This window comes from Mytilus galloprovincialis, chromosome 3 (genome assembly GCF_965363235.1).
Source record: "Mytilus galloprovincialis chromosome 3, xbMytGall1.hap1.1, whole genome shotgun sequence".
Taxonomy (NCBI): Eukaryota; Metazoa; Mollusca; class Bivalvia; order Mytilida; family Mytilidae; genus Mytilus; species Mytilus galloprovincialis.
In genome coordinates, this window is record NC_134840.1 from 72192167 (window position 1) to 72209520 (window position 17354).

The 17354-nt window shown below is 31.1% G+C and overlaps 1 protein-coding gene across 10 annotated transcripts in view; it reads left to right on the forward strand.

Moving 5' to 3' along the window:
- Window positions 1–17354, forward strand: part of LOC143068856 (phosphofurin acidic cluster sorting protein 2-like) — a 56108-nt gene that overhangs the window by 21830 nt on the left and 16924 nt on the right. For 8 of the 10 annotated variants that reach the window (XM_076243196.1, XM_076243198.1, XM_076243200.1 and 5 more), the window contains exons 10-18: window positions 1968–2021; window positions 5639–5806; window positions 9370–9474; window positions 14305–14411; window positions 14690–14844; window positions 15457–15567; window positions 15937–16039; window positions 16509–16551; window positions 16987–17026. In XM_076243196.1, the coding sequence (XP_076099311.1) occupies window positions 1968–2021; window positions 5639–5806; window positions 9370–9474; window positions 14305–14411; window positions 14690–14844; window positions 15457–15567; window positions 15937–16039; window positions 16509–16551; window positions 16987–17026 (886 nt within the window). Of the gene's footprint in view, window positions 1–1967; window positions 2022–5638; window positions 5807–7329; window positions 7351–9369; window positions 9475–14304; window positions 14412–14689; window positions 14845–15456; window positions 15568–15936; window positions 16040–16508; window positions 16552–16986; window positions 17027–17354 lie in introns of all 10 variants that reach the window. The other 2 variants (XM_076243205.1, XM_076243206.1) reach the window with 2 other exon arrangements.

A 17354-nucleotide genomic window follows, 5' to 3' on the forward strand; every position in this document is an offset into this window, starting at 1 on the left:
TTTTACATTAAGGTCCAAAGGGTCCAAAATTAAACTTAGTTTGATTTTAACAAAAATTGAGTTCTTGGGGTTCTTTGATATGCTGAATCTAAACATGTACTTAGATTTTTGATTATGGGCCCAGTTTTCAAGTTGGTCCAAATCGGGGGTCCAAAATTAAACTTTGTTTGATGTCAACAAAAGTTTGTATATATGGGGTTCTTCAATATGCTGAATCTAACCATGTATTAAGATTATTTTTTTTATTTGGGCCCAGTTATCAAATTGGTCCACATTGAGGTCTAAAGGGTCTAAAATTGAACATTATTTGATTTCATAAAAAATTGAATTCTTGGAGTTCTATGATATGCTGAATCTAACCATGTATTTAGATTTTGGATATTGGACCATGATAGGTAAATGTCCAATTTAAAATTTTTAAGTTTTTAAGTTTAAGTTCTTAGACCAAATTCATTCTGTGTCAGAAACCTATGTTGTGTCAACTATTTAATCACAATCAAAATTCAGAGCTGTATCAAGCTTAAACGTTGTGTCCATACTTGCCCCAACTGTTCAGGGTTCGACCCCTGCGGACGTATAAAGCTGCGCCCTGCGGAGCATCTGGTTAAACAGTAAACTGATCTAAAGTGTTTAGTAAATTGAAAAGTCTGTTTTACAGCTAATTTACTAATGCATGTAGATCAAGACTTTGGTTATCTTGCTTGCTTTGTTTGTATATTGTACAATTATATTGGGTAACATCCAATTGAATTTAAATATAATATATACAGGTTTAACTATGCCTATATATATTGTTTAAAGATGTCAATCTTAATTACTAAGCTTAAATAAACATTTATACAAACAAGGCAAGCAAGCCAACTAAAGTTTTACTCTACAAGCATTAGGAAATAAGCTGTAAATCCAAGACAGTTTACAAGCAGGGTTTCCGCCGGCGGTTGCCATTAGCAATTTGCGAAAAAATAATAATTGTGGCAATTAAAATTCGTCATTGGCGAAAGAATTTGGCGAAAGAAATATATATAACGATTTATTTTCAACCATCTTGATTATTTACCTTTTTCGGATTCTCTGACTTTACCTGATCAGACAATACTCGGAATTCACCTTGAACTCGTTAAGATTTTGACAGAAAACCAATAATAGCTGATTGTATTTTATAGCTGTTGACTACTTAATAAAGGTGATGATTGTATTATATGACAAAATGATATGGTTAAATGGCGTCTGTCACATGTCAAATAAAGGATTTATTAACCAGTTTGTGACGAACGTGTTTGATGCAAAATTTTGACGATTCCTCTCCTTCTTTTAATGATAGTCCAGAAAAGAAAACTGTTGTTATGACGAAAAATGTTCAAAAGCAAGAAAGGTCTCTGGTTTAAAGCTTTATCATTTAACTTTAACTTATATAATTGATTTGAGTGGGTTCTTTAAAGTCACTACAGTGACACACGTGTTACAAGCATGGTTTTACTTATTTACGATGGTTTAGAAAAGAAAACTGTCGTTATGAAGAAATCTATTCAAAAGGTTGGGAACAACCCCTCGAATGAGAGTAACCCTTCAATTTAATGACTAGACCTTACATGAGGGATCAATTTCAAGTGGTAAAAACTTTTGTTTTGTTATAAAAACCACTTCTTAGTACAAAAAAAAGGGTATTATTTTATTTTGAAGAAACTTTACAACATCTTTCAGGTATCCAAGAATTTTCTATATTCCAGGACTTATATCTTCTTTATTTTTAAAAGTAAGTGGTCCCCTTCTTGTAAAGTTGTTCAATATATTTGTGTTACTAGTACTTGGCAAAAAAAAAATGAATAAAGTGGCGAAAAATATATTGTTTTGGCGAAAGAGGTGGCGAAAAAAGTATTTGACCCAGGGGAAACCCTGTTTACAAGATTAAAGAATTATTTTGTGTAATTTATTTTTATAAAGAAATATAATATGTATAATATTTTCAGGAGAGTGGTAGAATGAGCGATGATGGTTCCAAGAAAAATGATTGCGACAGTCATGTAAGTTTCAATGTAATTTGGAGCATGTAGTATTTGATGCATTTTGATACCAGTTATCAGTTATCAGTGTCACTGTGTGTCCCTTGTTTGGTTTTAAAATTCATCCTTAATATATTTTATATACGCATGAAGTGATATTGATCGTTGTATATTTAAATGATGTGCTATTAATATGTAAAATGAAATGCTTTATGCAGTTGGAATGGGTATTGAAATTTTTCCTGTCCAGATGGTTAAACATTTGAAATTCAAACTGGCATTAGTTTTTAGCTCACCTGTCCCGAAGGGACAAGTGAGCTTATGCCATCACTTGGCGTCCGTCGTCGTCCGTCGTCTGTCGTCGTCTGTCGTCGTCGTAAACTATTTCAAGAATCTTCTCCTCTGAAACTACTGGGCCAAATACTTTCAAACTTTAACTGAATGTTCCTTAGGGTATCTAATTTATAAATTGTATCCGAAGTTTTGATCTATCAACAAACATGGTCGCCATTGCTAAAAATAGAACATAGGGGTCAAATGCAGTTTTTGGCTTATAACTCAAAAACCAAAGCATTTAGAGCAAATCTGACGTGGGGTAATATTGTTTATCAGGTCAAGATCTATCTGCCCTGAAATTTTCAGATGAATCAGACAACCTGTTGTTGGGTTGCTGCCCCTGAATTGGTAATTTTAAGGAAATTTTGCTGTTTTTGGTTTTTATCTTGAATATTATTATAGATAGAGATAAACTGTAAACAGGAATAATGTTCAGCAAAGTAAGATTTACAAATAAGTCAACATGACGGAAATGGTCAGTTGACCCCTTTAGGAGTTATTGCCCTTTATAGTCAATTTTTAACCATTTTTCGTAAATCTTAGTAATCTTTTACAAAAATCTTCTCCTCTGAAACTACTGGGCCAAATACTTCCAAACTTTAACTGAATGTTCCTTAGGGTATCTAGTTTGTAAATTGTATCCGAAGTTATGATCTATCAACAAACATGGTCGCCATTGCTAAAAATAGAACATAGGGGTCAAATGCAGTTTTTGGCTTATAACTCAAAAACCAAAGCATTTAGAGCAAATCTGACGTTGGGTAATATTGTTTATCAGGTCAATTTCTATCTGCCCTGAAATTTTCAGATGAATCAGACAACCTGTTGTTGGGTTGCTGCCCCTGAATTGATAATTTTAAGGAAATTTTGCTGTTTTTGTTTATTATCTTGAATATAATTATAGATAGAAATAAACTGTAAACAGCAATAATGTTCAGCAAAGTAAGATCTTCAATTAAGTCAATTTGACCAAAATTGTCAATTGACCCCTTAAGGAGTTATTGCCCTTTAAAGACTTTTTTCACAATTTGTTCATCATGTTGACTTACTTTAAAAAATCTTCTCCTTTGAAACTGCTGTATCAATTTCAGCCAAACTTAGGCTAAATGAGTTTCAGAGTATCTAGTATAAATTTTATATTTTATTTCCTTGTATGTCAAGAAACATAGCTCCTATGGCTAAAATAGAACATAGGAGAAAATGATTATTTTTTTTGGCTTTTGAAGAAAATAGGACGATCCAAAAAACATTTAAATAAATTGAAAAGCCAAAATAATCATTGATGAGAGATTTAACCAAAAGAATTAAGGTGAGCGATTCAGGCTCTTGAGAGCCTCTTGTTTTCAATGTGAAAACAACTTAAATTAAAATGAATTGGTAGTTTGAATATTTGTCTGAGGATGAAATGATTTAATTTTGAAATATAGTTATGCTCTGCAACTAAGATGGATATTTATCCGATTCCTTGTAAAAAATAAAAGATAGATGATTTGGTAATTTCATTACAAGAATGACAACACTGTATAATCTGTTACAATAAGTGTAATGTCCATGAGCATACTACCTCCTTTAGTTTTGTCAATCATCCATGCTTTTCTTCATAAGCTGTGTAAGATGAAAATTCATTTTACATAGGACTTCCAGAGGAGTTCTAAACAAGTAAAAAATTTAGAACCTTTGCAATGCCTAATAACATGAATAATCATGAGATTGTGATTAGCTTATCATGTCTCCCTTGGAAAAAAATCAAAATGGGGAACAAAATTTTTTTTATGTAGTATTTCATAAAATCATGTTTAGAGCTTTTATCACGATCAAATAATGCAATGGTGACCAGGAGTTCATGCCCAAATTGTTAAAGTCGACTCTTTTTTTTGGCTGACAATAAATGTTGCTTTTTGTTTTCTTTTGCACTTTTTTGTCGAGCCTGCAACTTTTGTTGCAGAAAGCTCGACATAGGGATAGTGATCCGGTGGCGGCGGCGGCGTTAGCTCACTTCTTAAAAGCTTTATATTTTAGAAGGTGGAAGACCTGGATGCTTCATACTTTGTATATAGATGCTTCATGTTACGAAGTTTCCGTCAGTCACATGTCCAATGTCCTTGACCTCATTTTCATGGTTCAGTGACCACTTGAAAAAAAAGTTCAAATTTTTTGTAATGTTGAATTCTCTCTTGTTATAAGAAATAGGATAACTATATTTGATATGTGCGTACCTTGCAAGGTCCTCATGTCTGTCAGACAGTTTTTACTTGACCTCGACCTCATTTCATGGATCAGTGAACAAGGTTAAGTTTTGGTGGTCAAGTCCATATCTCAGATACTATAAGCAATAGGGCTAGTATATTCGGTGTATGGAAGGACTGTAAGGTGTACATGTCCAACTGGCAGGTGTCATCTGACCTTGACCTCATTTTCATGGTTCAGTGGTTATAGTTAAATTTTTGTGTTTTGGTCTGTATTTCTCATTCTATATGCAATAGGTCTACTATATTTGTTGTATGGAATGATTGTAAGGTGTACATGTCTAGCCGGCAGATGTCATGTGACTTTGACCTCATTTTCATGGTTCAGTGGTTATAGTTACATTTTTGTGTTTTGGTCTGTTTTTCTCATACTATATGCAATAGGTCTACTATATTTGTTGTATGGAATGATTGTAAGGTGTACATGTCTAGCGGGCAGTGTCATGTGACTTTGACCTCAATTTCATGGTTCAGTGGTCAAAGTTAAGTTTTTGAGATTTGGTCTTTTCATCAATACTATTTTCCATAGGTCAACTATATTTGGTGTATGGAAATATTTTATGATCTTCATGTCAGTCGCGCAGGTTTTATTTGACCATGACCTCATTTCCACGGTTCATTGCACAGTGTTAAGTTTTTGCGTTTTGGTCTATTTTTCTTAAACTATAAGTAATGGGTCAACTATATAATATGTTGTATAGAAGCATTGTTAGCTGTACATGTCTGTCTGGCTTGGTTCATCTGACCTTGACCTCATTTTCAAGGTTCATTGGTCTTTGTTTAGTTATCTTGGTTAATGTTAAGTTTATGTGACAGTTGTAATAAAGCTTAGCTTTATACTTAGGACTATCAACATAATATCAATGATTAGTTTAGAAGGCGAGACATTTCAGCATGTGCACTCTTGTTTAATATATAAGTTTAAGAACAACTTGCAAAAGTATAAACAATTATTCCTCTTTTGAATTCTAAGACTAATTTAATTTGCATGTTTTCTTGTATTTTATTTCTGCACAGTTGTAACATTTTTATTACACCTAATATTTGGTTATATAGGAACAGGATATAGAACAGTCTGTAAGTGAACCTAATACACCTGACAGGAACCGACTTTTCATTAAACAAGAATTTAATCACAAACGCAGTCGATCGTACAGAGAGAAAAAGATAAATCATGACAGTTTCCCTAGACGGCATAGTACGGGTGTAGTCAGCCAGACCGTGGTGTGTAATGGTTTGGTGTGGTGCTATAATATTTTAAATACTCTCTCTTCTTTTACATTATCATCAATAATAGTAACAAGCATGGAAGTATGAATATTCAATAATCTAAGCATGTTGAAATGTATATATTTGAATAACTGAATATTTATGAATGAGACTGGAATGAAAATATATGAATAAGAGCATGTGTTGACTGGTTACTGACAAAGTGTTAATCTTTTATATTAAAAGTTTCTGCATTGTCTTCTTGAAGGCAAAGTATTCATAATTTGGTGGTATTTCAGATTTCTAAAAAATTTGTTATTATTTTTACCTTATCGAACTGTATCTAGTACTAGTAGTATTCATGCTTTAAAAGATACAATCAATAAAAATTGGGGAATCAGATCTTAAAAAATATATGATGTACTTAAAAAGTATGGAAACCATGCACTAAAAATTAAATGTTATTGTTTTGAACAATTTATTTTTACTTTAAACCAAATTATCTTTGCTGATACTTTATTTTGCTTTAAGTCCTTTCTTGTCCTCTTTGCAGTGATTTAATTTCATGAATTTCAAATTCGCTTGTCATGTTTTGGAATATTTGTCAGATTTTCAGAATCCTCTGGTTTTATTCATTTGAATGCCTTAAAAATTTTTGCCAAGTGACCCCCATTTTTCCTTTTTATAAATCTTTTGCATGTATATTATATGCCATTTGTAAATGTCTTATAAAATCTTATTTATTTTTTAATAGTTTTTGAGAACTTTAACTTGTCAATGATAAAGCTATGAAAAATAAAAAGAGAACTTTTTCCCGCCAAAATTTCAATTGCTAATATCTTGAAAACAAGCACTTTAAAAAGCTATTTATTTTGAAAATTGAGTAGCAAACTTCCTTAACTTGAAGTAGTTTTAAAATTAAAGAATGATTATAGTGTTTACATATATATTGGCAACATTTTATTTTCAAGCTATTTTTTCTACACTTATCATACAGGAATATTAGTTGTTTTACAGTTATCATATCTAAATATAATAGGAGTGACTTACCGGTAAATCATGGGGCCTTGCTAGTGCATAGAAATTCAAAATACTACCACTTATGTATACCTTGTCTCAAAAAATCTCTTCGTCAAAAAGACAGTTTATTGTTATTGGCTTGAGAGAGGGACAAATTAACAGAATGCCCTTATTTTTTCCACACTATTTACTTAATTGTATAGAATATATATTGGTATATATTAACAACCACTCATAACCAGTTATTGCAATTTTGTGTCAAAAAAGATAACAGTTTAAAAGATAATAATATTTAATAGTTTAAAAAAAAAAATGTTTTTACCTATTGATGATAATGTATGAAACATAATCTTGTGTCACCAAGTAGCTGTAGAGCATAGTGAAATAGAAATTCCTGGCTGCAGAAATCAGACATTTTATATTTATAAGATTTACCAACAGTTAGCGATGTATTTACCATTGGAAATGAAGTTAGCTTTTCCCTATAAATTATTTAAGACTTTTATTACATTTTATAGTACATGTATATTGCAACATCGGTAGGTTTATATTTCTTGTATGCTTTTAATTTTATTAATCAAATATTTTGTTATATATATATGCTAAATTAACAATTAAGCTAATGTATATCAAAATAAAGATAGAAAATTAATATGAATTTCTTGATTGTCCGATTGCAGAAATTGCTTTTACTGCCTTGCTTTTAATTGAACAATTAAAAGATTGCTCCTCGGCTTAGTCTATCTTCAAAACTAGAGCTGTAGTTGTTCCTAGCTCTGCCAAACTGTTTAAACATAGATTTTAATAAAGCTTATAAATTCAGCAGTTAGTTATATGTGTGCTAAGATAATGATAAGCATGGTCTGTGAAGAATCTCCCCATCTATTGTTAACAAATGGTTCTTTGACTTTTCATTCAGGTACCATCAGCTTTTAAGGGCTTTATATTCCATAGAATATATCTCACATGCTTAAATATGCAGCCTGTTCCTTTTCCATTGCAAATGATTTATAATTCATGTAATAGATATGATGACATAAATTAATTTTTCTTTGAATTTATATGTTTTTATTATAAGCAATGTTGCCAAAACAACATGCAAGATTGGAATGTGTGCTTATCTTCCCCTGGTACTTTATTATTTGCCCTTTATTTAAAAACAAAACATTATCTTACTGAGTGTTTTTTCGAGCTTCAGTTTAGAGAAAAAGTCTATCTGTCATAGTTAAGCAGATTTATTTGTCTGTAACAGATTTAGATTACTAATAGTTTATCATTTGTAGAACATTATAACATTTGTAGGACTTCACTAAAAGCCCAACTGCACTATTTTAAAGTAATAAAAATTGCAAGAATGATGCCTATTTATTTAGTCAGAGTGATTTGTATTGAATTAAACATGCTTCTGTAGCTTTGGAGATGTTTTTGATAGAATTATCTATAATATTTTTAGTCACTGCTTACAGATCAGGCTTTTTTCATTGTTGATAAACATAACATTCAAATCAAAATCCGAAATATTTTCCACAAAAGGGATGCAATAATTACATGGAAAGTCAACACTTAATGCCAGATTTTTTTTTTAAATAAGTTTCACTATTTCACATTTAATTTTCACTACATGTTAGATTTGCAAGTATTAGTATGACAGCACTTTGATTGTAGCGTATTAGCAACTTTTTATATAGTTTCTGAAATAGAGATTATACAAAACCATGTAATGTCTTGATCCTTTATATAAGGATGAAGTTTTTTCACTAGTAATTTCTTTCTTTTGCTTGTATTAATTATATTATTAACCTAACATGATCTTAGTACCTACATTCCAAGGGAAACTGTATGTTATATGGAATTTTGTATTTATTATAAATTATACATTCCTGTCCTATTGACAGTAGCAGATCAGATCAAAGTGATAGTTTTTGTTCAGCAATTTGAAGACATCTAGGCATTACATACCTTATATTCATAGAAGTCAAAGGTTATGTGACTTGTTGACGTTGTTCTGCACATCTGTCCAAGATTGTGTAGGAGTATCACCACCTAAGTTTTTGTCACTTAACAGTACTTCAATTAAAGTCACAGGCACTCATTTACAATAGTGAATTCTAACCTTTTCTGTTACATTTGTAAAATTTTCAACTGTAATTCCATTTCAAATGAAAAAGTACACTTACCCAAAAGTAAAGTGAACAAAACTTTAATCTTCTGTTTTTAAGATTCAGGCAAAGTTGTGGATTTACTTCAAATGTCATAGATTGTTTATATAACCAATAAGAAAAATAGCAAGTCTTTCTTTGTCTGATATATCATTTGTCTAGACAAAATTTGGTGATTTATGAAGTATTTTTAACATTATTGCAAGTGTCAATATATTTTATTTTATGTATTAAATTTTGAAAAAAAGGGAAGTAACCTTTTGTTGTGGCACTTTTAGATATATATCATTTAAAGCAGCAAAGTGTTTCTTTTCTTGAAAATTTTAATGTCTCTGAAATGTGTTTGTACTTTCATTGTAATGATTTAATCGAAACATTTGTAAAAATTATGTTTTGTAGCCAAGAAAAGCATTATTGGATCAATTAAGTGCAGTGTTAGCAGGTTCAGATGATCAGCTACCAGACAATATAATTCTAGTCAATACTGCTGATTGGCAGGGGCAGGTTAGTTGGTAACTCTAATCTGCTTTCTATAGTAAACTTTACTGAATTAATGAGATTCAGTTACATTAGATATAAAAAAGAAGATGTGGTATGATTGCAAACAAGACAACTCTCCACAAGAGACCCAATGACAGAAATTTTAAAACAGCTATAGGTCACCGTATGTTCTTCTACAATTAGCAAAGCCCACACTGCATAGTCAGCTATAAAAGGCCCAGATATCACAAATGTAAAACAATTCAACGAGAAAACTAACAAACCTAATTAATGCACAAAAAAAGAAACGAAAAATAAATATGTAAAACAGCAATAAATGACAACCACTGAATTACAGGCTCCTGAATTGGGACAGACACATACATACAGAATGTGGCAGGGTCCCAACCTTCCCATAACCTAGGACATTGGTGTTACAGTACAACATAAGATAAAACTATAAAAATCAGTTGAAAAAGGCTAGACTTATCAGATGTATACAAATAGAAATATATCAATCAAAAACAAAGACTGGATGTGACCCAGTACTGATCATCCCAACAACAAAAAGATACCAAGTACAGACCTGAGAGTACTTCCAGTTACTGATAGCTTGTTCAAAGCCAATCACAACGAATAAAAAAAATCATGCATCTAAGAATAAATACTTCTAGTGAGTTTCCTCTTAACAAGGATTCAAGGTACTGTAGCCCTTTTCACAAAAAATCTTAAGATATATTTTACTCTTAAGAGTAATCTTAAGATTTTTAGGTTTTTCACAAAAAATCTTAAGTAAATCTTAAGAGTAAAAACTATCGTAACTTTAAGAGTGCTATTACCCACTCTTAAGTATATATTTTACACTTAAGAGAAATCTTAAGAGAAATATAGGAAATTAAAATGGCTGCTATATTTCTTTTTAAAATTATAAACAGAAGAGCTTTAAGAAGAGATCACGTTTTTCGAGACCTGACCGACGACCTTGATTTGTTAAATAATGGCCATTCAATTGCACGGTATCGTTTCCCAAAGCAGTCTATTTGGATTTAACAGACACGCTCAGAGATGCCTTTAAAAGAACTCCCAACAAATCAAAGGCAATCCCTCCTTATATTCAAGAAGTATAACAACACTAATCAAACTTTTAAATGTGCAAATTTGGTGCTCTCTATCCCGTCCGCTATGAAGTGAAACATTGCAAATTATGTTACGCCAATCCCAAACACTTACACACAAGCATGACCCAAGGTTGTATATATATTAAGAATGTTTAAGATCAATAAACATATTTTCCAAAGCCTAAAATTTGTCAGTTTGATTATTGTGCACACAGTTTCAGAAATGGTCACATTTGGAATGAGATATGAGGGTACTCGGATAAAGGGGGAATTGTACGATGACCTGTTTTCAACCTAACTTTAATATTCAATCCACTTCAACTGCACATCTGCATACAAATGATTTCATGTTCGGGTTTTATTAATTAGAACAACAGTGCATGCTTTTCCGACTTAGAAATGTAGTAGATGCTTTCAAAGCCGGACATATAATTTGTTATTACAAATTTAATACAATGTTACTGTTTCAGTCATGTTTTAAAGGTAATACATTGCTTCTTAAATGTTTGTTTACAATTAAAAGACATAATGGGTTTCATGAAAACACTTGGTTTTCTGCATATCTTACATTAATTTCCATATACAACTAATACAAGGTACATTATATATTTATGTCCCATGTCCTTGCTTCAGTAGAGCTGCAGAATAATTTGTCAAAAATAGGGTCAGACATGTTGGTGACGAGTGAAAATTACAATAATAATCGACAACAGTAAAAAAAAAACAGATAGAAAACCTATAATAAATCATCTAAAATTTAACAAAGCTTCCACTGACTAAAGTTTCTTTTTTTCAATAAATATTATTATAGAACGATATATATATACTGTTTCATCATAGGAACATATTAAAAAAAAAGGCAAAGATGCAAACCGGTCAATTAAGCTCAAAGGTCGAAATCAAAACAATAATACTGTAACGAGTATTAACAAAAATCACAGGTCTCCACTTACCCCAACATAAAAAAAACTTTAAAACTAATCATAAGCAACACCCCTCTCCCCCCGCCCCCCCCCCCCCCCAAAAAAAAACCCACGGGTGATCTCAGGTGCTTGTTTTTAAGCAATGATGGCTTTCATTAAACTGCATGCATTTAAGGCCTATTGGTGACCTTTTGCTGTTGTCTGTTATATGGTTGAGTTGTTGTCTCTTTCACACATTCCCTATTTCCATTCTCAATTTTTTTTTTAGTATGTATAGTTGTTTTATCAAAATTCACGCAAAATCAACACATTTTTTTTTTTTTTTTTTTTTTTTTTTTAAAGTATATGGATTTTGTCCAGTGTCCCATCGTGATACATGATCATTCACGGCGCAGGTATATATATATGATTTATCCGTTTAAATCAATGTTTCCATTCACGTTAGCTTTCGCAATTTCCAGTGCTGAGTACACTACTTTCAATATCCCGTGTACACATTGTTAATCACATACAGTCATACAGATGTTCAATCCGTCCAAGCAAATATATCGTAAGTTGACAAAATCTTTGAAAAATCTCGCAAGTTGCAGGGCGTAATTTCTGCGACAGTTATGTTCTGAATAGGCAGTGGCCATTTGGCCGGAACCTAGGCCTCTTAGGGGCTATTTTGCCGGCTCCGGCAAAACAGCCTCCTTGGCGCTATTTTGCCGGCTCCTGCAAAATAGTGATTTACATAGAGTTTTGCTATTTTGCCGGTCTTAATTAAGATTTTAATAGAAGTATAGACATTAAGAATTAAAAAAAATTAGAAACATCTATACCAAAATGTCTTCTTTAAAAAATTATCTAAATTGATATTCTTTACTTTTAGAATAAGTAGTCTCTTCAAATGTGTATTTTTTAAATATTTAAAAAGAAAAGCATAAACATTAATATTGATACTACATGTAGTACTTTTTTCTTTGATAGGAAGACTAAAATAGTAACACCCAACAACTTCAAACTGCTTGACGAGCGTTACAAAACCAGTGCCTTGATTTTTTTGAAATTTTCTGTCAAGTCTAGCTGCAGACATGAACTAAACACACCACTTGTTTCTTTTGCATCTGCATCACTTTTGCAGACTGAAATTCATAATTCACTTGCCCTAAAAATGTATAAAGCAACTGCAAAAAATAACTCTAAATCCTATTGATATTAAAATGTATTTAAAACCATTCAAGAGAGAATCAACGATATACCTTCCAGAAGCAAGTGACTGACATAAATCAAACTAAACAAATTAAACTTTTTTAATATACTATATAAACCTAGTAGAAGACCCTCGTATGTTGATCAATGCAAATCCAAATGTGATAGATCAACATTATGTAGATTAAGGTTAAGTGCTCATACTTTATCTATTGAAAGAGGGCGATATATAAAAATACCAAAGCAGAGAAGGGTATGTCTTTGCTGCAACAATGGAGACATTGAAGATGAACTACGCATTCTTTTAAAATGTTCATCCTATTACTATGTGAGAGATAACCTCATAAAAAGGTTAAATAATGTTCTATTGATCAACAAATTACCTTCTTTATCATATACTTGATTTCTGTAATAATGTATTACGCTTCTCTTTTATTTTTATATAATTTCTCTCATATAATTATCCACTGTCACTTCTTCATTTTATATATTTTGGACCATATGAGTATTTGGACCGTACGCGTATGATCATGACCATATGCATATACTCATATGGTCCGACCACACCCGTATGGTCAGACCGTCCGCGTATGGTCAGACCATATGAGTATCTTACTCGTTTGGTTATTAACGGCCCGGACCATATGAGTATTTCGACAATATATGTATTTTTTTTCAAATATGCTATAAAAACATTTAAATAATACAATAAACTGTATCTTAAAAATGATGGGTACATATAAAAAATGTATTAATTTTACAATTCACAGGCTACATAAACATTACATATAGATGCCACAGTCAGCTGATCTTAGTTTTCATCGCTAATTGTATTCTTGCATGTATGCTTAAAATGACATTTACTTCCACACGGTACCATAGCTTTTTTGCATTTGCACGTCTTGTTTGTTCATGAACCTTTTTCGTTATACCACCTTTTACTTGCCGCAGTAACAAGCTAACACATTTATAATATTGTTTTCCGGTTCACCCACTCATTACATATTTAATCGTACATCGGAATTTGCCGGTGGTGTACTACATATTGATGCAGCGTTTAATATATATTATATATATTGTTTTCTTTTTCGTAGGTTTTGACAACATTGTATTGTAATTTGAGAATATTGGCAAAGGGGTGACTATAAGTGATAATCGGAAGTCGTCATTGCGCATGTGAAACGAAAGTGAAACAAGGTTGCTATGCAATTGTTTATCTTACGATTAGTCGTAAGTTTTTACTTAAGATAAAAACTTAAGAATACTCTTAAGATAAAAAATAATCTTACGACCGCCTTTGTGAAAATGACTTAAGATTTCTCTTACGATACTCGTAAGATTAAATCTTAAGATTTATCTTAAGATTTTTTGTGAAAAGGGCTACAGGTACTTTAAAAGTTATAGTTTAAATCCTGATCATTACATATTGCATTTATGAAAACTGATGCGGTTTGTTAAAGGGCATATTTTCTTTAAGGACTAATATGTTTGTTTTAGATTTTTTGTTCTATACCCTTTTGTAATTTACAGTTCAAGGTAATGACTTGTTGTTAATCAATTATTGCTATGTTTGAACATGAGAGTAAAGGAAGATGTAATCAGATTGTATTCTTCTATTTCAGTTTTTCCTGCAGAAGTTGCAAGAGAAACAGTTTAAAGTGATATGTACTTGTGGAAATGCTGATGTAAAAGCTGCTGTTAGTAATCTGGTGCATAAAATACAGAAATTGTAAGTGATATGGTCCTGAGAAAAACTCTTTATAATTAGTTTAATGAATTTGCCAAAGTCTGAAGAAAATTCAGAAATCTTGAACTTTATAGAAGGAAGTAATTTCTTATTTTATCACAGGCAATCAGTAACTTATGTTTTGATAGCTTATTCTGGAATTTGGATGTCTGCATTTGTATATTTAAGAAGGAACCATTCAAGAACAGGTTGTATACAAATTTTTAAGAAATTACTGTGAATGCATTGTTGTACTGATTTGGAGAATTTTCCTTTCATAGTTGCAATACAAATCCAAAGAAACCAAGCCCAGTAAAGATTGCAATAGCTGGGGCAGATGGTTATATTAACTCTGTATTAAGGCCATATGTAGAACAGTTCTCAGCTAAGCCGCCAGACTGGCAAGGATATGTTAGATTTCTAGTCATACCGTTTGGTAAGTACATATTCCTAAAATTATGTGACTTTTGTTCTAAAGTTCTTTATAACATGTCATAACTGGAATAATGATTGAGACTGCAATGGTAGAAAAAAGATGATGCGTCTTTGCTTAGGCTTTAGTTTACTTGTTTTAGAAATTTCGAGGTGATGAAAGTGTTCATAAGTTGACATACAATAGCACTTCAAAATGGTGATATATTGGGAAGATAAACAAGATGTTCTCATAATTTTGTTAATTTTGACTTTCAATAGAATAAACTATAAATTCTGATTTATTGTGTACATTTATTATTGCTATTTTGAAAAGTTGACAAAAATGTGAGATTACTTATTGCGATGTCAGGAAAATCTACATACAGATATATGTATCAGATTTAGGAATGTGAGTACTTTTTATTGCGATAATCACTCAGTCGCATTATTCGCATTAATAAAAACCTCACAATAATTTCTCAATTTTCAGTAAAAGAATATCATCTTTAAAAGAAGATTAAATTACACATGGTAGTTATTACATCTTTATTTCTACTCCAGATTGATTGTTGTTGTTGGCTTAATATATGGTGACCAATATTCTTGCAATAATCCTATTTTATTCTTATTGCAGGTAACAGTTGTATTGGTAAAAACTTGGGAACTTTAGATGCAACTTATTCAGCTTTATTTCTTGATCAATCATGGAAAGATACATTTGAGAAAGCAGAATCAATAAAACTAGGTATGGATTAAGTTATATTCCTTTATAAGGTTATATGCAAGCAGGGGCACATTCTCCATTTCATTCATATTCAGAGATAAATCCTATGAAAGTTTTGTAATGGTCAATGCAATTATACAGGAGTTTTTGAATTAAATTAATGATCAAGGTAGGGTTCTCAAAAACCATAAGCAAGTCAAATTTGTATAATGCCAGTGACGAAAGTGGCAATCTTTCATGTTTCTAAGTGCATAGATAGTGTTGCCAGTTTTCAACATCTGCACAATGCTATCAGAATAACAAGCATGCTACACTTATCTCTTGTGTCAAAAGTTAATTGAAAAACAAGTAGAGAAGTCATTTGTAATATAATTTCTGATTTATTTTTAGATTCACAAGAAATTATAAACAGAGTATCAAAGTATTTGAGTAGTGCCAGTACATTATTACAAATACCAATAGCAGAGGCTATGGTGATGTGTAAAGGTAAAAGGTAAGTAGTAACTTAAATTCATTTTATTTTACTTACTACTAGGTAAACATAGACATTGTTACATTTCTCTGGAAAACAGTCTTTATAATTCTTGGTTTAAAATTAATGAGTTCATTCCTTTCTGTTGTTTTTTTTTTTTGTATTGAAGAGGCCCTAAGAAATATAAGTAGAACAAATTGATTTAACAGAAAAAAACTGGTAAAATAGTGGCGAAAGATACCAAAAAGGCATTTAAACTCATAAGTCAAAACAAACTGACAATGCCCTTGACAAAAACAAAAATCACCTAAAGACAAAGAACAGAATTTAAAACAACATAGAACACCAAATATTAAGCAACACAAAACATACCAAAAACAGGTAAACTTAACATGCAGTCTTGTATTTATACTACTTTAAATGTCTAAGTGGAATATGTACTGGAATATATTTTTTTCTTCTAAAAACACTGAATTTATTATATTTTCAGTGGTGAAGATGAGTCTTGCCAAACCTTTATCCCATTCTTTAGTGTAAGTAGTTTAAATCTTTAAAATATCCTTTAAATGTATAAAAAAATAAGTGTCCATTTGTTGAACTAAAATGAAGTATAACTATTGTGGACATTTAATATGAATCTGTTTACAACAACTGTTATAACAATGGAGACTGAATGTATCAAAAGTTGGTATTTTGAATTTATTGACTAGATTTTTATATACCCATCATAGATAGGATTTATTATGGTTTACTATATTAACTGATATGTTTTAGAAATATTTTAAAGTTTAAAACAGGTTTTTTAAGTGCAGCCTAACAGTAACTGGAGCTTGGTAATAATTTGAACTACATAGATGAAGTTAGTACATTTATGTAAGATAATTTTTACTAAATATTTGTAAATCTAGTTTTTCCCTGTTCAGTAATTTTAATGTCTGATCATTAGATTTGTCTATATACTTTTGTAGGAAGTAAAGATAGGAAATCCAGACTCAGCGAATGCATCAGGTTGGTATACAGATTATATCTAATCTCAAGAGTTTCTTTTACTTTTATGAGACAGTGCTATTTTCTGGGATTATTTTTTTTTAATTATTTTGGAAAAGTTTATAGTTTGAGGTTAACAGAACTTTTTCTATGTTATCATGTTATATCTGCCCCTAAAAGCAACAGAAAACTGAATAATGTTAAATTCTTAAATTTCCTTTTAACTTCTTCCTTTGAAATCCTTGAAATTCCTGTACCCGAGATGAATGTGAATATACTAATTTTTAAAGCAGCTCTTTGTTTGAAACTTTCTGGACTATAAATTGAAATTTCAGACTATGAAGCAGTG